The sequence below is a fragment of the Taudactylus pleione genome, unplaced genomic scaffold (genome assembly GCF_031769625.1).
Source record: "Taudactylus pleione unplaced genomic scaffold, aTauple2 ptg000051l, whole genome shotgun sequence".
NCBI classification, from domain to species: domain Eukaryota; kingdom Metazoa; phylum Chordata; class Amphibia; order Anura; family Myobatrachidae; genus Taudactylus; species Taudactylus pleione.
In genome coordinates, this window is record NW_028284453.1 from 3,927,468 (window position 1) to 3,943,996 (window position 16,529).

The 16,529-nt window shown below is 48.3% G+C and overlaps 1 protein-coding gene across 1 annotated transcript in view; it reads left to right on the forward strand.

Moving 5' to 3' along the window:
• LOC148535468 (cathepsin D-like) overlaps positions 1 to 16,529 on the forward strand; it is a 38,795-nt gene that overhangs the window by 8,905 nt on the left and 13,361 nt on the right. The window contains exons 2-5 of the mRNA XM_088462572.1: positions 2,855 to 2,993; positions 4,976 to 5,099; positions 9,698 to 9,816; positions 16,252 to 16,451. Of these exons, the coding sequence (XP_088318698.1) occupies positions 2,855 to 2,993; positions 4,976 to 5,099; positions 9,698 to 9,816; positions 16,252 to 16,451 (582 nt within the window). The remainder of the gene's footprint in view (positions 1 to 2,854; positions 2,994 to 4,975; positions 5,100 to 9,697; positions 9,817 to 16,251; positions 16,452 to 16,529) is intronic.

The window sequence follows — 16,529 nt, forward strand, 5'->3', positions numbered from 1 at the left end:
CCTGCAGTTTCGCTAACATGCCGTCACTGAACTTTGCCTATGTGAGTACGCACCATTACCGCCCAGTTGCTCCTGGTCAGTCACAAGTTGATATGCAAATGAAATGCGTCCATTTTGTTCCAGGTGGTGCACATTGTGACAACATGCAAAAATGTTTTTGGAACTCTTTAAATGCTTATAATGTAGATAAATATATTTAACAATGTCTGTAACATATTTCAGTAAGTGTTTAGTGATACATTGTAGCTATTAATTCTCCTTTAAGAGTTGATCATCTGCTAGTGTGGCCCACAGCCACGTTACAGGTAATGCAGTTACATTTCATTGGATGATACCAAGTTTCTCTGTTGAGTTTACTCAGCACAAAGGAATGTTATCAGGCAAACAATGAGTATATACAAGGGGCATTCTATTCCTCTTCTGTTCTACAGTACTTCCCGCTGATATTAAATGCATCCAGTGCTATGTATGCAGAGTTGGTGTACAAATAAGAAGGCACAGTACATACTGATAGTTCTGAAGAATGATGATGACATTGTAACAATTTCTTAGTTTTATACTTTCTTGCTGTTGCAGAAATCGAACTTAACACATCTATTTCCCCTGCAGTGCACCACCCACCCACATACAAGCTTTTCTCACAATCTACTTATTGCATGCACATTTGACATACAAGCTTACAGTCATTACTTCCACTATGTGGTCTAACCAATTGCTTCATGGTCATCCAAAGAACAAGTATATCACTATATCATAAAGTCTGTGAATTACAGAGCAGAATAACATACATTAAATAACTACAGTGTTTTCACCAATTCCCTTACTGTACAGCAATGTCTGGTAGATTTTGGAATTTGAGGGAGTTAGACAATCCTTCCATTAACTTGTGACTGGGCTCCTCCATCAAGCCCGAGTCCAGGTAATTAGTACCCGCCCCCCCTCTTAGCACCCCTCCATGCACAGAACGGGTCATGTGCATGTGCAGTCCCCTCCGCAATAGTTGGTGTACATCTCTGAGTCAGACCTTGGGACTTTTGGCCTGTATAAAACCCCATGAGGAGAACTGTCTTATGGATGTAGGAGATTTTCCAGCTGTCAGTACTGGAGTGGAAACAACACTTTCCTTCTTGTCAGAGCTGCAGTGGAATGTCAGGGTAACAGTGAATAATGTATTTTACCTTCTCCATCATTCATCTGAAAATGTTATTCTTGGCGATCTATAAAAGGGTGACTAGTGCATATTAAATGTTATAATACACTGTTATAATACACTCACCATTTTCCATATACTGTTAATTCTAAACAAACTCACACTTTTGCAAACCGCCCATTTACTAAAGGCAAAACTAACACATAACCGACCAAAAAGCCGACTTTAGAACATCAGACCAACAAACAATGTTTTTACACGGACAATAGGATCTGCAGATTTACAAATGGTCCGTTTGAAAACAAATAAAAACCGAATTCAAAACAACAGGACACTTGCCCTAACAATGGCTGGCGAGTTTGGGAGAAGCACTGCACAGATCGCTATGATCTCTACAGGCTTTATTAGATGTAAAAGCCTAGAAATAGTTAAAATAAAAATGTTTGAGGTCCCCCCAATTAATAACCAGCCCCGTACCTCTCAGCCTGTGCTGGTATTCAGGGCCGGTGCTACCATGTGAGACATAGTGAGCATGATGTCATGCCGTGCTGCAACACTGACAGAGGAGCCATGGTGCGAAAAGGAGCAATGTCAGCCAGATGACACAGAAGGTGTCTGTGGGCTCAGGCAGAGGGATGCTAGAGATACACTGGGGTGCTGAAGAGACAAGGAGGATGGCTGGAGAGACACTGCAGGGCTGGAGACAGGACATGGCTGGCTAGAGAGACACTGGGGGGCTGGAGATAGAAGTGGGCTGGCTGGTGAGACACTGCAGGGCTGAAGACAGAACATGGCTGGCTAGAGAGACACTGGGGGGCTGGAGACAGAAGGGGGTGGCTTGAGAGACTGCAGGGCTGGAGATAGAACAAGGCTGGCTAGAGAGACACTTGTGGAGGCTGGAGAGACAGAAGGATGATGGTTGGAGAGAAATGTGGGGCTGGAGAGACAGGAGGGGGTTAGGTAGAGATACACTGCAGGGCTGGAGATAGGACATGGCTGGCGAGAGAGACACTGGGGGCTGGAGACAGAAGGGGGTGGCTTGAAAGACTGCATGGCTGGAGACAGAACAAGGCTGGCTAGAGAGACACTTGTTGAGGCTGGAGAGACAGAAGGGTGATGGTTGGAGAGAAGCGAGGGGCTGGAGAGACAGAAGAGGGTTGGGTAGAGATACACTGGGAGACTGGAGAAACAGAAGAGGGCTGGCCAACAACACCGGGGAGTGCAGCACTGCCCAACCGAGTGTCCTGAGGATGCTCCTAGCAGCTGTACAGACTGCAGAGTTGTCTGCCTGGAGTGTCTAAAACAATCCTGGCTGCAGGGTTCCGTTCCAGGCACCCTGCTAGCCAGAAGGAAGGGCTGTGGGGAATTGACGGTGCAGACCCCAGAGCCCTGTTCTCTGTGCGACGAGCCACTCACACACCCCTGGTTACGGCCCTGATTGTTGTAATGCAATATCAGCAGTAATAATAGCAAATTATCTGCATCTCCAAAGCAAGCATGAGAATATCTATCTGAGAATATCTATCTAATTGCAGCTTGATCCTAACCCTAATCTAACCCTAACCCTGATTGCAGCCTAACCCTAACCCTAATCTAATCCTAACCCTTGGTGTCAGGAGGTGGTGAGCTGTGCCCCCTCTTGATACAGCTCAAATGGATAAATGAATGAAATAGCTAAAAAGTATAAATTACTCTGACTTTTAGGATTCCCTTGAAGAAGTTCAGATCCATCAGACGTACGCTGAGTGACAACATGGATATTGACGAGCTAAAACGCAGGTATGAGGATAATGAGGTCCCTCGTCTGGCAGAAGTCCCTGAGAAACTCACCAACTACTTAGACGTAAGTGAGAAGGACTTAAAAAATACATATGTACAATATAAATGCACTGATTCATGAGCAACCATAGTATTCTCGGTATCCAAAACAATATGCAAAGTGCCCAATTATATATTTGTGTACACGAGTGGGAGTCTTTAATCATTTTGGGCCAAATTCGTACGCAAAGCCGATGCTTTTGCAGTTGAGCGATTATCGGCCATCTGCACATGTGTCTCATTCGCACTGCGCATACTGTGGTCGCTCGCAGAGAGTATTTATTGCAGTATGGTTGACAGTCAGGGAGCATTTAGAGGTGGTCACAGGTAGTGGCGCATCGCTAGCGTTTTGTGGCATGTCACATCCTGCGTCTGCGATCCCGCAAGAAATTTGGCTTTAGATTCTCAGCTCCCACAGCCATTCTGTGCAACTATAGACTCACTCAGAACTGTGAATATGGAATGATCTGCAAGTAATGATATGTCTGTGTACGCACATGCTTGGATCTGCAAAGATGCCTGTGGGCAGCGCAATACTCCGCCGGCTGCGACTTTTGCATATTTTCTCACAGCAGCTCAGAGTAGCCCCTGTGACACAACAGTGTAGTGATAGTCCCCGGTCACATTCATTGTGTACTTTGTGTCTCCTCCCCCTGCTTTGAAATTGCACAGTCCAGTCAGTGTTGGACTGGGACATGAAGGGCCCATCAGGGGAATGCAGTGGTAGGGCCCTTTCTTAAGGGGTGTGGTCACCCTCCAGAGGAGGTGTGGCCAGCCACCACAGACGCTTGGCTAATCATTAGGCATAACTTGGTGTAATTTCTATAGAAGAGAGCCAAACCCCCATGCTGATCACTGGTCCTGCTTTACCAGGTAATTGACTGTCTAATAGAGTAACAGTTTATACTTTGAGGTCTGGAACCCAACACCTAGAAGAGGAGGATAGGCCCACAGGCAGTGGGGCCCACCGGGGATTTCCCCTGTACCCCTGTGGGCAAGTCCAACCCTGAGTCCAGTTCCTAAGCACCCAAGCACAATGTGCAGCTCCATTACAGTGCCCTGTGGCTGCCATCACATGGAACCCTCCCAAGGTCCTATGACCAGTTTGTAGTTCAATATTTACTATTTACATTCTTACTTTGAGTATCTGTTTCTCAGGTTGGGGGGGGGTGGTGCGGTTATACATGGCTGCAAGCATAAAAATACAACATTATGCCTAATCACTAATAAAACACTTATATTATACTTTTATACAGATCATTTGTAGTGTGTAGGGCCATTCCAAGAAATACTTGCTAAGAATGTCTGGGAGACTCCAGAGAAAAAAGTCCATTACCCCAGGTTCCGCCTACTTCCTCATGATGATGCAGTGATTTGCGTATTCATGGCCCCTCCCATGAGAGAAAATAACACAATTTGCCCCACACACCTGTCATCTGCCTCTCACTTGCCATAGGGGAGCTGAGGAAACACATAAAGGGAGATGTATCAAACCATTCAGAGAACCCTCAAGAGAGGGCAAGATTCCTCCACCCCCCCCCCCGTGCTCCCCATACTCCCACCCCTCTCGCACTTGGTCGCACCCACTTATCGAGCGAAAGTGGTCGGCCCGGGGGGGGGGGGGGGGATTAGGCAGTAATATTGGCATAGTAAAGCGGGGACGGGGAAGTGATCATGCCACCATGTGCCCTCACAGCCCACTTATGCCGCTGTCATGCCCCCTGCTGCACTGACCCGGGCAGCCAGAAAGTCTTTAAGTTTGTAAAGGTGAGACGTTGCCCATAGATATAATCAGCTTCTACTTATCATGTATCTAGCACAGTCTATAAATGAGAGTTAGAAGCTGATTGGTTGCTATGGACAACTTCTCCATTTGTAGGTTTGATACATCTCCCCCCCAAGTATGTTCCCAGGAGTTCTATATTAATGAAGGGCGAATGGGGCAAAAATAAATAAATAAAATAACTCCAGGCTCGGTTCTAATCACTTCATTCTTGTCCCCGGCAGGCCCAGTACTACGGTGAGATCGCCATTGGAACGCCCCTGCAGACATTTACCGTCATCTTTGACACTGGCTCCTCCAACCTCTGGGTACCATCCATTCACTGCTCATTCTTCGACATAGCATGCTGTGAGTAATAAGACAAACACAAGTGCTGTCCCCCCGCACCTTCACGTCACGTTAAATATCCTAATTCCCTCTAAAGGAAACCACTCAGAGGGCTTTATTTATTAATTAAATAATGATATATTTACAGAGCTTCACCAGCACCATCAGTTGTGTTTGGAAACATCTATTGTCTCTTAGGGCCAATTAAGCCTGATCTTGGTCCACCTTCAGATTAGTTGCTGCACGGAGAACAGAGAATATTATTATTTTATTTTGAGCTTACACGGGGAATAGATAATCAGTCAGAGCAACAGGGAACACTTCACAGAGCGAATACAGGCTTCAAGCAGGGACTCGGCCGTTGCATCTCTCCTCTTCTGATGTCTGGCTGTTTAGATAGATGTCTCAGATGCTATCCAGAGGTTCATTTAAATTCCATGTCAATAGTGCAGTCTGCAAAAAAAAAAAATATATATATAAATATTGAAGGAAACACAAGATATCAAAGCACTTATAATCGTTTAGTACAGAGGGCCTGATTCAGAGCCGGACGCTATTTGCGCTCTCTCGTTCAGAAAAAGGGGCCGGATATTTAAATTGAGCGCTCGCTTTTTGCGGTCTGTTGACGCCTCTATGTCTGAGCGAGCGAACGAAACATGCGCTCGCTATTTTGTAAAGACGCCCCCTGGCCGCTCGCATCCTATGTCATCTGCGCTATTTATTAGATTAATCGAGTACATCGAAAGGCGTCTGAACTGCTCGCAGTGCTTGTGGTAGGATTTTCCTACCACAATCATGCGAACAGTTCAGGCTAAGAGACAACCAAGTGACGTGGCCGATGACGCTGCTTTGTTAATTATGTACACCCTTAAAACGCCCGTTTTGACCGTTTGCCACGCCTGCGTTCGGATCTCCACACCCCATTTGCAAGCACCTTCCCCTGTTACCACCCACAAACGCCTCATCCTGTCACTCAAATTAGCAGGCACTCGCTATTTTGCGAGCGCTTGATTTCCGACCGCACTGACTGGTTGGCGCATGCGCATTACGACCCATACGCATGCGCAGTTGTGCGAACATCGCTCGGAGCGAACAAGCAGCCACTTACGAGCCGCTCTGAATCAGGCCCTGTGTTTTAAATCTCCCTGAGCGAGCCATACCATAAATAATCTGCCAAAAGGCAGTAAAGGGATTGCTTGCCTTAGGAGAAAATGGCGGACTAATCTAGTCTCCCTTTCTGTTCTGCCTGGAAAAAATAACGTTCTCAAATATTCATGGCAGCCTATTGTTATATTTTACTAACAAGGGAAGAAAGTAAATATAGACAGTTGTGGCCTTCTGTTTCCTAGGAGTAAAGGTGCATACACACGTAATGATTTTTTGAACGATTTGTCGATAACGACATCGTTATCGTTAAATCATTTAAAAAAATCTTTCAGTTTATGAGTTATAACGATGAACGATAATCACAAATGCGCACTCCCGTTTGTAGTTATCGTTCATCGTCCATTTCAGACTGTCCAACATGACGATTTTCATTAAGGGAAGGAACATTATTCGTTCATCGTTCAAAATATCGTTCATTATACTGCAAAAAATCGTTCACTTTTTCAAGGGAAAATGTGACAGAAAATCGTTGGTTATAAAATCGTTACGTGTGTATGCACCTTTAGACTGGCGTCTCTATGTGCAGGATGTTCCCTGGGAAATATATTAAACAGCGACTTTTTTTTTTTAATATGCCACATGTCGATCGACACTGGTTTTCTGGCCCAAATCGCAGGATCACTTTTCCCGGTTTGGTAACCCCTAAATCTCAAGTGGAGTGCGGTTTAGGACAAACTGCTTGGTAAAACTGGACGTAAAGCATCTGGTTTCACCCTACATTAGATAGAGTAAATAAATAAAGATTATAAAAACAAAAACACTTTTGTGACACCCCCTGCTATTCGGCATTGTTAAAATTTTCAAATATAGGCCCTGATTCAGACCCACTCGCAAGCGGCTGTCCGCTCGCAAGTGGGTCGATGTTCTGCACTGAGCATGCGCACGACGGAGGGAGCTCCGCCTTGCGCATGCGCCAGACGCGACGAGCGAAGGAAAGTCCTTCGCTCGTTGTGTCTGATCAAAGGGGGCGTGCTGTCGATGTTGATTGACAGAAGCCGGCCCACTGACATCACTAGTGATGTCAGTGGGAGTGATTTTGGCTCTGATAGAGCCAAAATCACTCCTGGCCTTGCGGTTGAAAACCTCAACCGCAGGCTCCGGCTCGCAGTTTCGATGGTCGCGATGGTCACAACCATCGCGGCCATCAAACTGCACGCTCGTATAGGCTGTGGGTGGTGACCCACAGCTATACGAGCGTCCAGGAGGACGCTCCATTTTTATGGAGGGCGGCCCTCATTCAGAGCGTGCGCTCTGCTCAGAGCGTACGGCTCTGAATGAGGGCAATAGTGCCCATCTTGTGGCACTACAAGTACAGGCATGCACCAACAGCTAAAGAGTGTTCTTGCATGCGGGTGCATGTGGCGGCAGTGCATACTGTCACTTGTAGCTAGTGTCGGTGGTTAAGGATGCTGAGGAGGTGGAGGGCTGCGGGTACAAAGAAGAATACTACCCTCTATTAACTACTTCTGGGTAGTAACAGACAGACATAGAGGTAAGAGGGCCCTGCTTGCAAGCTTACCCTCTATAGGGAAATAGGCATTGATACAAGGGCAGGCCCGCCAAGAGCCGTGGCGTGCCCAGGTAACAGGGGGCATGGCCTAATTGCGGGAGGTATGGCCACGCCCCCTTCCCGGGAAAAAACAACAAGTTTTGCGGCGCGCTGGGGAGGGGGCGGCACTCTGAGCCCCTTCAGCTCGGCTCAAAGCCAGGGGGGGCGTGATCAGTGTGATCGCTCCCCCTCACAGGCATAGGAGACTGCTGTGGCTGCCGCTCAGCAGCCACGAGCAGTCTCCCACTGCAGCTCGGCTGCTGTGAGGGAGGGGGGAGCGGAGACAGGCCCCTCAGGAAGCCCGGGCCCGGGTAGTCTGTACTCGCTCCCCCCCCCCCTCTCGGCATCCCTGTACACAGGTGTTACATATTGCATATCGGTGCAGCCAGATTACAGAGGTTCTTGGTGGGCTGTATGGTCCAGTCACACAGTAATATTGGCCTGGGGTCAGTGGGAGATGTGTGTGTAGAAAGAACATAGGTTTAGTTATGTGTGGACTGTATAGAGGGGATGTAATTGGGTAGGATAACTAATGGAGATTATGTGAGTGGCTCTGGAATTTGATAAGCTCCCTGAAGAGGTGAGTTTTCAGGGAAAGCTTGAAGGTTTGGAGACTAGAGGAAAGTGTTGTTGTGCGTGGGAGGGCACTCCACAGAGTGGGTGCCACCTGAGAAAACTCCTGTAACCGTGCATGGGAGCAGGTGATGTGTGCGGATGAGAGATGCAGATCTTGTGCAGAGCGGAGAGGTCGGGCTGAGAGATATTTTGAGATAAGTGAAGAGATGTATATTGGTGCAGTTTGGTTAATAGTAGAGATGTGCGCAGACCTCCGTGTTTTGGTTTAGGTTTTGGATCCGGATTCATCTTCGTGTTTTGGTTTTCATTTTGTATCAGTATATTTTTAAATAAATAAAAAACAGAAAATGGAACCATAGGCTACACTCGGCTAATGCTTGATTGGTGTTAGCAGTGGGGCCAAGCGAACTTGGTAAGTCTAACAGCCCAGTGGCTGTTTCTGCTGTCGGAAATGGAGGGACCATGGCAGATATCAGAGATATCTGCTACGGTCCCTCCATGGTACATCCAGGGGATCCTTAATATTTGCGGGTACTCTCAGAGAACAATTGTTTTCAAGGTACAAACCATAACTATTTTTTAATAAATAGGCCCCTATGCGATTACATCATCTTGACCCTTTTTTCATAGACCTGTTAATTGTGTATGGGACGTTATACAACAATAACGTGAATAGTCCGGCCTCGCCCCCACTAGCGGTCATCTGCGTCCTCCCTCCAGGCTTTTCCTGGAGACGAGAATGTTTGAATCGGTAAATATGCCTAGAGGTGTATAAGCTTGCCTATCCTTGATTTATAGTGTAAAAGGATTTTTGTTTCTATATTTAAAAGTTTGGCTTTAACAAACCTGTTACAGCAGTTTCCACCAGAACAAGGAATCCACTCCTGTGGCAATTGTATATTAATGAAAAACTATACATGCTGTAAATATTCACAATCCATTTGTTACATACTGAATATTTATCTGTCTTAAGCTGGGTACACACCTTGCAGATATATCTGCAGAAGATGGTTGCTCATACACACTGAACAACCATCATCTGTCGTCTGGCCACGGGTCCCGCTGGCCGAGGGGCGTGGCGCACCCCCCTACTTGCGGCCTCTACATCTAGAGTAGATATATTGGCATCGACTGTGCAGTACAGCCAACACGATATGTCAGTGAACGGCGTCATTCACAGACATATGACTGGTACACACTGGCCGACGCACACAGGATATATTGGCCGATCAATTGATTGGCTAATATATCTGCCAGTGTGTACCCAGCTATCAGACAATTGCCAATAAAATGTCACCTAATAATTTTTTCTCCTGATATCTTGCAGGGTTTCACAAAAGATATAACGCGGGGTCATCCAGCACTTACAAAAAGAACGGTACAGAGTTTTCAATCCATTATGGAACAGGGAGTCTCATAGGATTCCTGAGCCAAGACATGGTCACAGTGAGTGATGCCTCAGACTATTCCAATAGCACAGATACAATGTATTACTAGTAATGGCATTTAATTATTATTTTGAATTGAGTTGTTAAAAAAATACCAAATCTTCTTACCTGCAGCTGTGATTCTCCACCACATTGATGAGCCTTTTTATATGGCCTAAAGAAATATTATTCAACTGTTTGTGCAATTTAAGTCTGAGCCTGGCAGTGATGGTGGGGGGCACTCAGGATACATTTAATGGTATAGGAAATCCCCCATTCACATCTCAGTGCTATGAGACTTGGCAGCAGCTGGTGGTACTTGGCCATAAAGTTCACCTGAAGTAGGAGATGATCATCATGAAATCAACTTATATTGTTCCCTGGGATGACTTCCTTGGAAAGGTATATTCTGTTTCTGCCAAGTGTTAAGTATTGGGACCCCGTACACACTGAGATCAGCATGTACATTCTTCAATGAATGGGGAGGTCAGGCATCTTTAATATTAAACTGCACATAAGATGCAACCTCTTGATCCGTCCATTTGCAGGAGCGTTTTAAGCTATTCATCGGCTAACGCTCCTAAACACCAATACAATTATCGGGCTGATCAGCCGATACTGGGTGATTGGTCCGATGATTGTAGATAGGTGTGTACCCAGCTTTACTTAAATTTTTTAATATAAGAGTGTCCTGAGGTCTATGGGTAATCCTATGGCTTCTTATAGGTTTATGAATGGAACTTGGGAAAATGTTTAATGGGTTAATGATGACATTAGTACAGTGTCAGTCTGGGGTATGAAGGGCCCACCTGGGGAGTGCTGTGGTAATGGCCCATGCTTAACGGGTATGGCCAGCCATCACAGAGGCTCGGCCAACCATTAGAGAGGCCAGTGGGTGAATATAGATGCATTGCGGGGAGAGCCTGGGGGCAGCCCAACATCTACAGGAGTGCTGGGCACACCCCCAGAGTGATGAAACGGTGGGGCATGCCACTCTATAAAACCCATCGGGGCAACCTTATATGCCACCCAGTTATGGCCCAGTTTTTTTCACTAGAATATCCAGAGATAAACAAGGACATTTATGGGTAGGTACAAGGCAATGCCAATTATTAAAACAATTGAGTGCGCCAATGGTAGGTGCTGAGCAATGCACCCCCTCTCCCTCTTTCTAATTTCACCACTAATTACACCATCCGTGTCTGATATCTACTAATACTTTGCCTCCTCCAGGGGCGGATTGGGCCGCCGGGAAAGCGGGAAAGTTCCCGCTGGGCCGGCCTCATTAACCCCTTTGCTGGGCTGGCCGACACTGCCGGCCAGGCTGGGCAGACACTGCCTGCCGGCAGCCGCGCTTCTGGTTATTGCGTTCTGCTATGTAACGCAAACCGGAAGCTCCCGGCTCCACCGTCAGTCTGCAGTGTCCCGTCCCTCAGCCTCCACCCCTCGCTGTCAGCTACCCTCTCTGTGGCATGCTCGGAGCCCGTTCGGGCCATTTCTTCTCCTGGGGCTGCGGGAGATGACATGGACCATGAGGGGGACGGATGTGCTGTGCCTCGAACGAAGGGGGCATGGTTGTTTCACGGGGGCCTGGCCTTGCGGCACGATCCTGTCTCCCCGGCCAAAAAATTACGTTGACCCCACAACCAATTTTGGACTGCTGTGGGTATGCGCACACCCTTTGCCCACGCTGTCCATTTAAAAATAAAAATGATTGGAGGGTTTTTTGCGGGCAAATTCCCACAGGAGGGGGAATTTTTTTCTTGTTTTAACTCTGCTGTGTGCGGGTGCTGTGTGCGGGTGCAGGGATAGAAGTAGTATAATTTAATGTAGTGTGTGTGGGGAACGGTTGCAGGGTTTGGAGTAGTGTAGTGTGTGCAGTGAGTGGGTGCAGGGTTTGGAGTAGTATAGCATAGTGTAGTGTATGCAGGGTGATCGGTAGTGTAGTGTAGGTAGTGAGTGCAGAGAGCGGGTGCAGGGTTTGGGGTAGTGTAGTGTGTGTGGGGAGCGGGTGAAGGATGAGCGGTAGTGTAGTGTAGGTAGTGTGTGTGGGGAGCGGGTGCAGGGTTTGGAGTAGTATAGCATAGTGTAGTGTGTGCGGGGAGCGGGTGCAGGGTGAGCGGTAGTGTAGTGTAGGTAGTGAGTTCAGAGAGCGGGTGCAGGGTGAGCGGTAGTGTAGTGTAGGTAGTGAGTGCAGAGAGCGGGTGCAGGGTGAGTGGTAGTGTAGTGTAGGTAGTGAGTGCAGAGAGCGGGTGCAGGGTGATCGGTAGTGTAGTGTAGGTAGTGAGTGCAGAGAGCGGGTGCAGGGTTTGGGGTAGTGTAGTGTGTGTGGGGAGCGGGTGAAGGATGAGCGGTAGTGTAGTGTAGGTAGTGTGTGTGGGGAGCGGGTGCAGGGTTTGGAGTAGTATAGCATAGTGTAGTGTGTGCGGGGAGCGGGTGCAGGGTGAGCGGTAGTGTAGTGTAGGTAGTGAGTTCAGAGAGCGGGTGCAGGGTGAGCGGTAGTGTAGTGTAGGTAGTGAGTGCAGAGAGCGGGTGCAGGGTGAGTGGTAGTGTAGTGTAGGTAGTGAGTGCAGAGAGCGGGTGTAGGGTGAGCGGTAGTGTAGTGTAGGTAGTGAGTGCAGAGAGCGGGTGCAGGGTGAGCGGTAGTGTAGTGTAGGTAGTGAGTGCAGAGAGCGGGTGCAGGGTGAGCGGTAGTGTAGTGTAGGTAGTGAGTGCAGAGAGCGGGTGCAGGGTGAGCGGTAGTGTAGTGTAGGTAGTGAGTGCAGAGAGCGGGTGCAGGGTGAGCGGTAGTGTAGTGTAGGTAGTGAGCGCAGAGAGCGGGTGCAGGGTGAGTGGTAGTGTAGTGTGTGTGGGGAGCGGGTGCAGGGTTTGGAGTAGTATAGCATTGTGTAGTGTGTGCGGGGAGCGGGTGCAGGGTGAGCAGTAGTGTAGTGTAGGTAATGAGTGCAGAGAGCGGGTGCAGGGTGAGTGGTAGTGTAGTGTGTGTGGGGAGCGGGTGCAGGGTTTGGAGTAGTATAGCATAGTGTAGTGTGTGCGGGGAGCGGGTACAGGGTGAGCTGTAGTGTAGTGTAGGTAGTGGGTGCAGAGAGCTGGTGCAGGGTGAGTGGTAGTGTAGTGTAGGTAGTGGGTGCAGAGAGCGGGTGCAGGGTGAGTGGTAGTGTAGTGTAGGTAGTGAGTGCAGAGAGCGGGTGCAGGGTAAGCGGTATTGTAGTGTAGGTAGTGAGTGCAGACGGCGGGTGCAGGGTGAGCGGTAGTGTAGTGTAGGTAGTGAGTGCAGAGAGCGGGTGCAGGGTGAGGGGTAGTGTAGTGTAGGTAGTGAGTGCAGAGAGCGGGTGCAGGGTGAGCGGTAGTGTAGTGTAGGTAGTGAGTGCAGAGAGCAGGTGCAGGATGAGCGGTATTGTAGTGTAGGTAGTGAGTGCAGACGGCGGGTGCAGGGTGAGTGGTAGTGTAGTGTAGGTAGTGAGTGCTGAGAGCGGGTGCAGGGTGAGCGGTAGTGTAGTGTAGGTAGTGAGTGCAGAGAGCGGGTGCACGGTGAGCGGTAGTGTAGGTAGTGAGTGCTGAGAGCGGGTGCAGGGTGAGCGGTAGTGTAGTGTAGGTAGTGTGTGCAGAGAGCGGGTGCAGGGTGAGCGGTAGTGTAGTGTAGGTAGAGAGTGCAGAGAGCTGGTGCAGGGTTTGGGGTAGTGTAGTGTAGGTAATGAGTGCAGAGAGCGGGTGCAGGGTGAGCGGTAGTGTAGTGTAGGTAGTGAGTGCAGACGGCGGGTGCAGGGTGAGCGGTAGTGTAGTGCAGGTAGTGGGTGCAGAGAGTGTGTGCAGGGTTTGGGGTAGTGTAGTGTAGGTAGTGAGTGCAGAGAGTGGGTGCAGGGTTTGGGGTAGTGTAGTGTAGGTAGTGAGTGCAGGGAGCGGGTGCAGGGTTTGAGGTAGTGTAGGTAGTGAGTGCAGAGAGCGGGTGCAGGGTGAGCGGTAGTGTAGTGTAGGTAGTGAGTGCAGACGGCGGGTGCAGGGTGAGTGGTAGTGTAGTGTAGGTAGTGAGTGCAGAGAGTGGGTGCAGGGTGAGCGGTAGTGTAGTGTAGGTAGTGAGTGCAGAGAGTGTGTGCAGGGTTTGGGGTAGTGTAGTGTAGGTAGTGAGTGCAGGGAGCGGGTGCAGGGTGAGCGGTAGTGTAGGTAGTGAGTGCAGAGAGCGGGTGCAGGGTGAGCGGTAGTGTAGTGTAGGTATTGAGTTCAGACGGCGGGTGCAGGGTGAGCGGTAGTGTAGTGTAGGTAGTGAGTGCAGAGAGCGGGTGCAGGATGAGCGGTAGTGTAGTGTAGGTAGTGAGTGCAGAGAGTGGGTGCAGGGTTTGGGGTAGTGTAGTGTAGGTAGTGAGTGCAGAGAGTGGGTGAAGGGTTTGGGGTAGTGTAGTGTATGTAGTGAGTGCAGAGAGCGGGTGCAGGGTTTGGGGTAGTGTAGTGTAGGTAGTGAGTGCAGAGAGTGGGTGCAGGGTTTGGGGTAATGTAGTGTAGGTAGTGAGTGCAGAGAGTGGGTGCAGGGTTTGGGGTAATGTAGTGTAGGTAGTGAGTGCAGAGAGTGGGTGCAGGGTTTGGGGTAATGTAGTGTAGGTAGTGAGTGCAGAGAGTGGGTGCAGGGTTTGGGGTAGTGTAGTGTAGGTAGTGAGTGCAGAGAGTGGGTGCAGGGTTTGGGGTAGTGTAGTGTAGGTAGTGAGTGCAGAGAGTGGGTGCAGGGTTTGGGGTAGTGTAGTGTAGGTAGTGAGTGCAGAGAGTGGGTGAAGGGTTTGGGGTAGTGTAGTGTATGTAGTGAGTGCAGAGAGTGGGTGCAGGGTTTGGGGTAGTGTAGTGTAGGTAGTGAGTGCAGAGAGTGGGTGCAGGGTTTGGGGTAATGTAGTGTAGGTAGTGAGTGCAGAGAGTGGGTGCAGGGTTTGGGGTAGTGTAGTGTGTGTGATAATCGGGAATCTGCGCAGACGTATGACCTGTTCTGCTTATGTGCAGAACGGGTTTGCAATCCCTCACAGAGACTGGTAGCAGACTAGCAGTGATTGAAAGTCTGCTGCCATTTGTGGGTAGGGAAGAGGCGGCGATACCCTCCATTTCCAGAAACGGAGGCGTGTCGCTGTTGGGGGGGAGGGAAGAAGCCAGGATCTCCTGTCTTCTTCCTCTCATCTGTGGCAGCCGGCTGCGAGACCCCATGTGTTACCTTAGCCGGCCGCTGTTGCACAACGCAGCTCGGATACGTAATGCAGCAGGAGGCGTGATGCCTCCTGCTGCATTACCATGTCTGCACAGATGGAAATACAAAGCTGCTTTGCTATTCCGTCTGAAGCTGAATCAGGCCCTGTGTGCAGGGAGCGAGTGCAGGGTAGGGTTAGTGGGGTGCAAGGTTAGAGGTAGTGGGGTGCAGGGTTAGTAGTACTGTACCTGTCCTGGACAGTCCATGGAATCTGTCTGAGATACTGGAGAATAGATGGAGGAGGACAGCGCTGCAGAAGGTGAGTAATTAAGGACTAAATAAGCTAATTGGAAACTTCCAAATGCATAATTAGTCATTAGGTGGCTGTCCAAATGGGTACAGAGCAAGTGGTGATGATTTTTCTTTAAAATATTGATTTTAGGAAATATTGGCCATGCTCTGGGGGCGCTCAAAAAAAAACTTGAGCACACAAAAAAAAAAAAAATCAAAACCCCGCACCCAATTGAATACCAGAAATCTTGCACCTGTGGGAAAAACCTAACAGGTGCGAGATTTTTTGTAAACTCACAGCTAGTGTAATTGGATATGCCTCTATGCGCCTTATTCTGAGTTGGACACAATGTCAGTGGTCACGTAGTTGAACAATGTCTTTTAACTTCTCAGTCATGAAAAAGTCGCACAGCACATGCATCAAATGGTGTGTGTGTATAGAGTTGCAGGAACGATGGAGACACATGGACTCTGAACTGTATTGCAAATGTAATAACCGCTCCTGGGCAGTGACTGGGAGGCGGCTATTTAGATGCATAGCGATGGTTTGTCTTATGTGTGATTTCGAAGTGTCGTGGGCATATTACAGATGTGGTTCTGGTATGCCAGGGAATCTGCACCCAGTATGGTGCTGGTGCAAGTTTTGATGGCGCAACTGATGATTACGTGTAAAGACGCACCAAGCAGTTCCAGCGTCTATAGACTGTGACAGTGGGCGTCTCAGTCCTTGTACATTCAGACGCATTAGCATAAAGTCGCAGACACACACTTGGATACCGCTGCATGCAACATGGAATTAGTCCTTAAGTTGTGCTGCTAATTTGTTGTTTGTCGAATTTATTTTACTTAACTAGGCAGAATTAAAGATATGGCAGCTCCTACTCAAGCAAAAGATACATTACAGTTTGCACTGCAGATTTAACTTGACAATATGTTTAATATTGAAGAATTCTGTTTACACATCAGGTCTTTTGTCAGTGTTATTCTGCTTTTCCTTTCATACAGATTGGCAATCTACTGATCACAAACCAGACATTTGCAGAGGCAGTGAAGCAGCCTGGGATTGTATTTGTTGCTGCCCGATTTGATGGCATCCTCGGAATGGGGTATCCCAGTATTTCTGTGGATGGCGTCCTTCCATTGTTTGATAATATAATGCAACAGAAACTGGTGGAAAAGAATGTATTCTCATTTTACTTAAATAGGTAAGATATGTTTATATATTACATTCCAGGGTGCTGGAAATTAAGATTTATTTATAGTATGTAGAGATTGAATTTAAA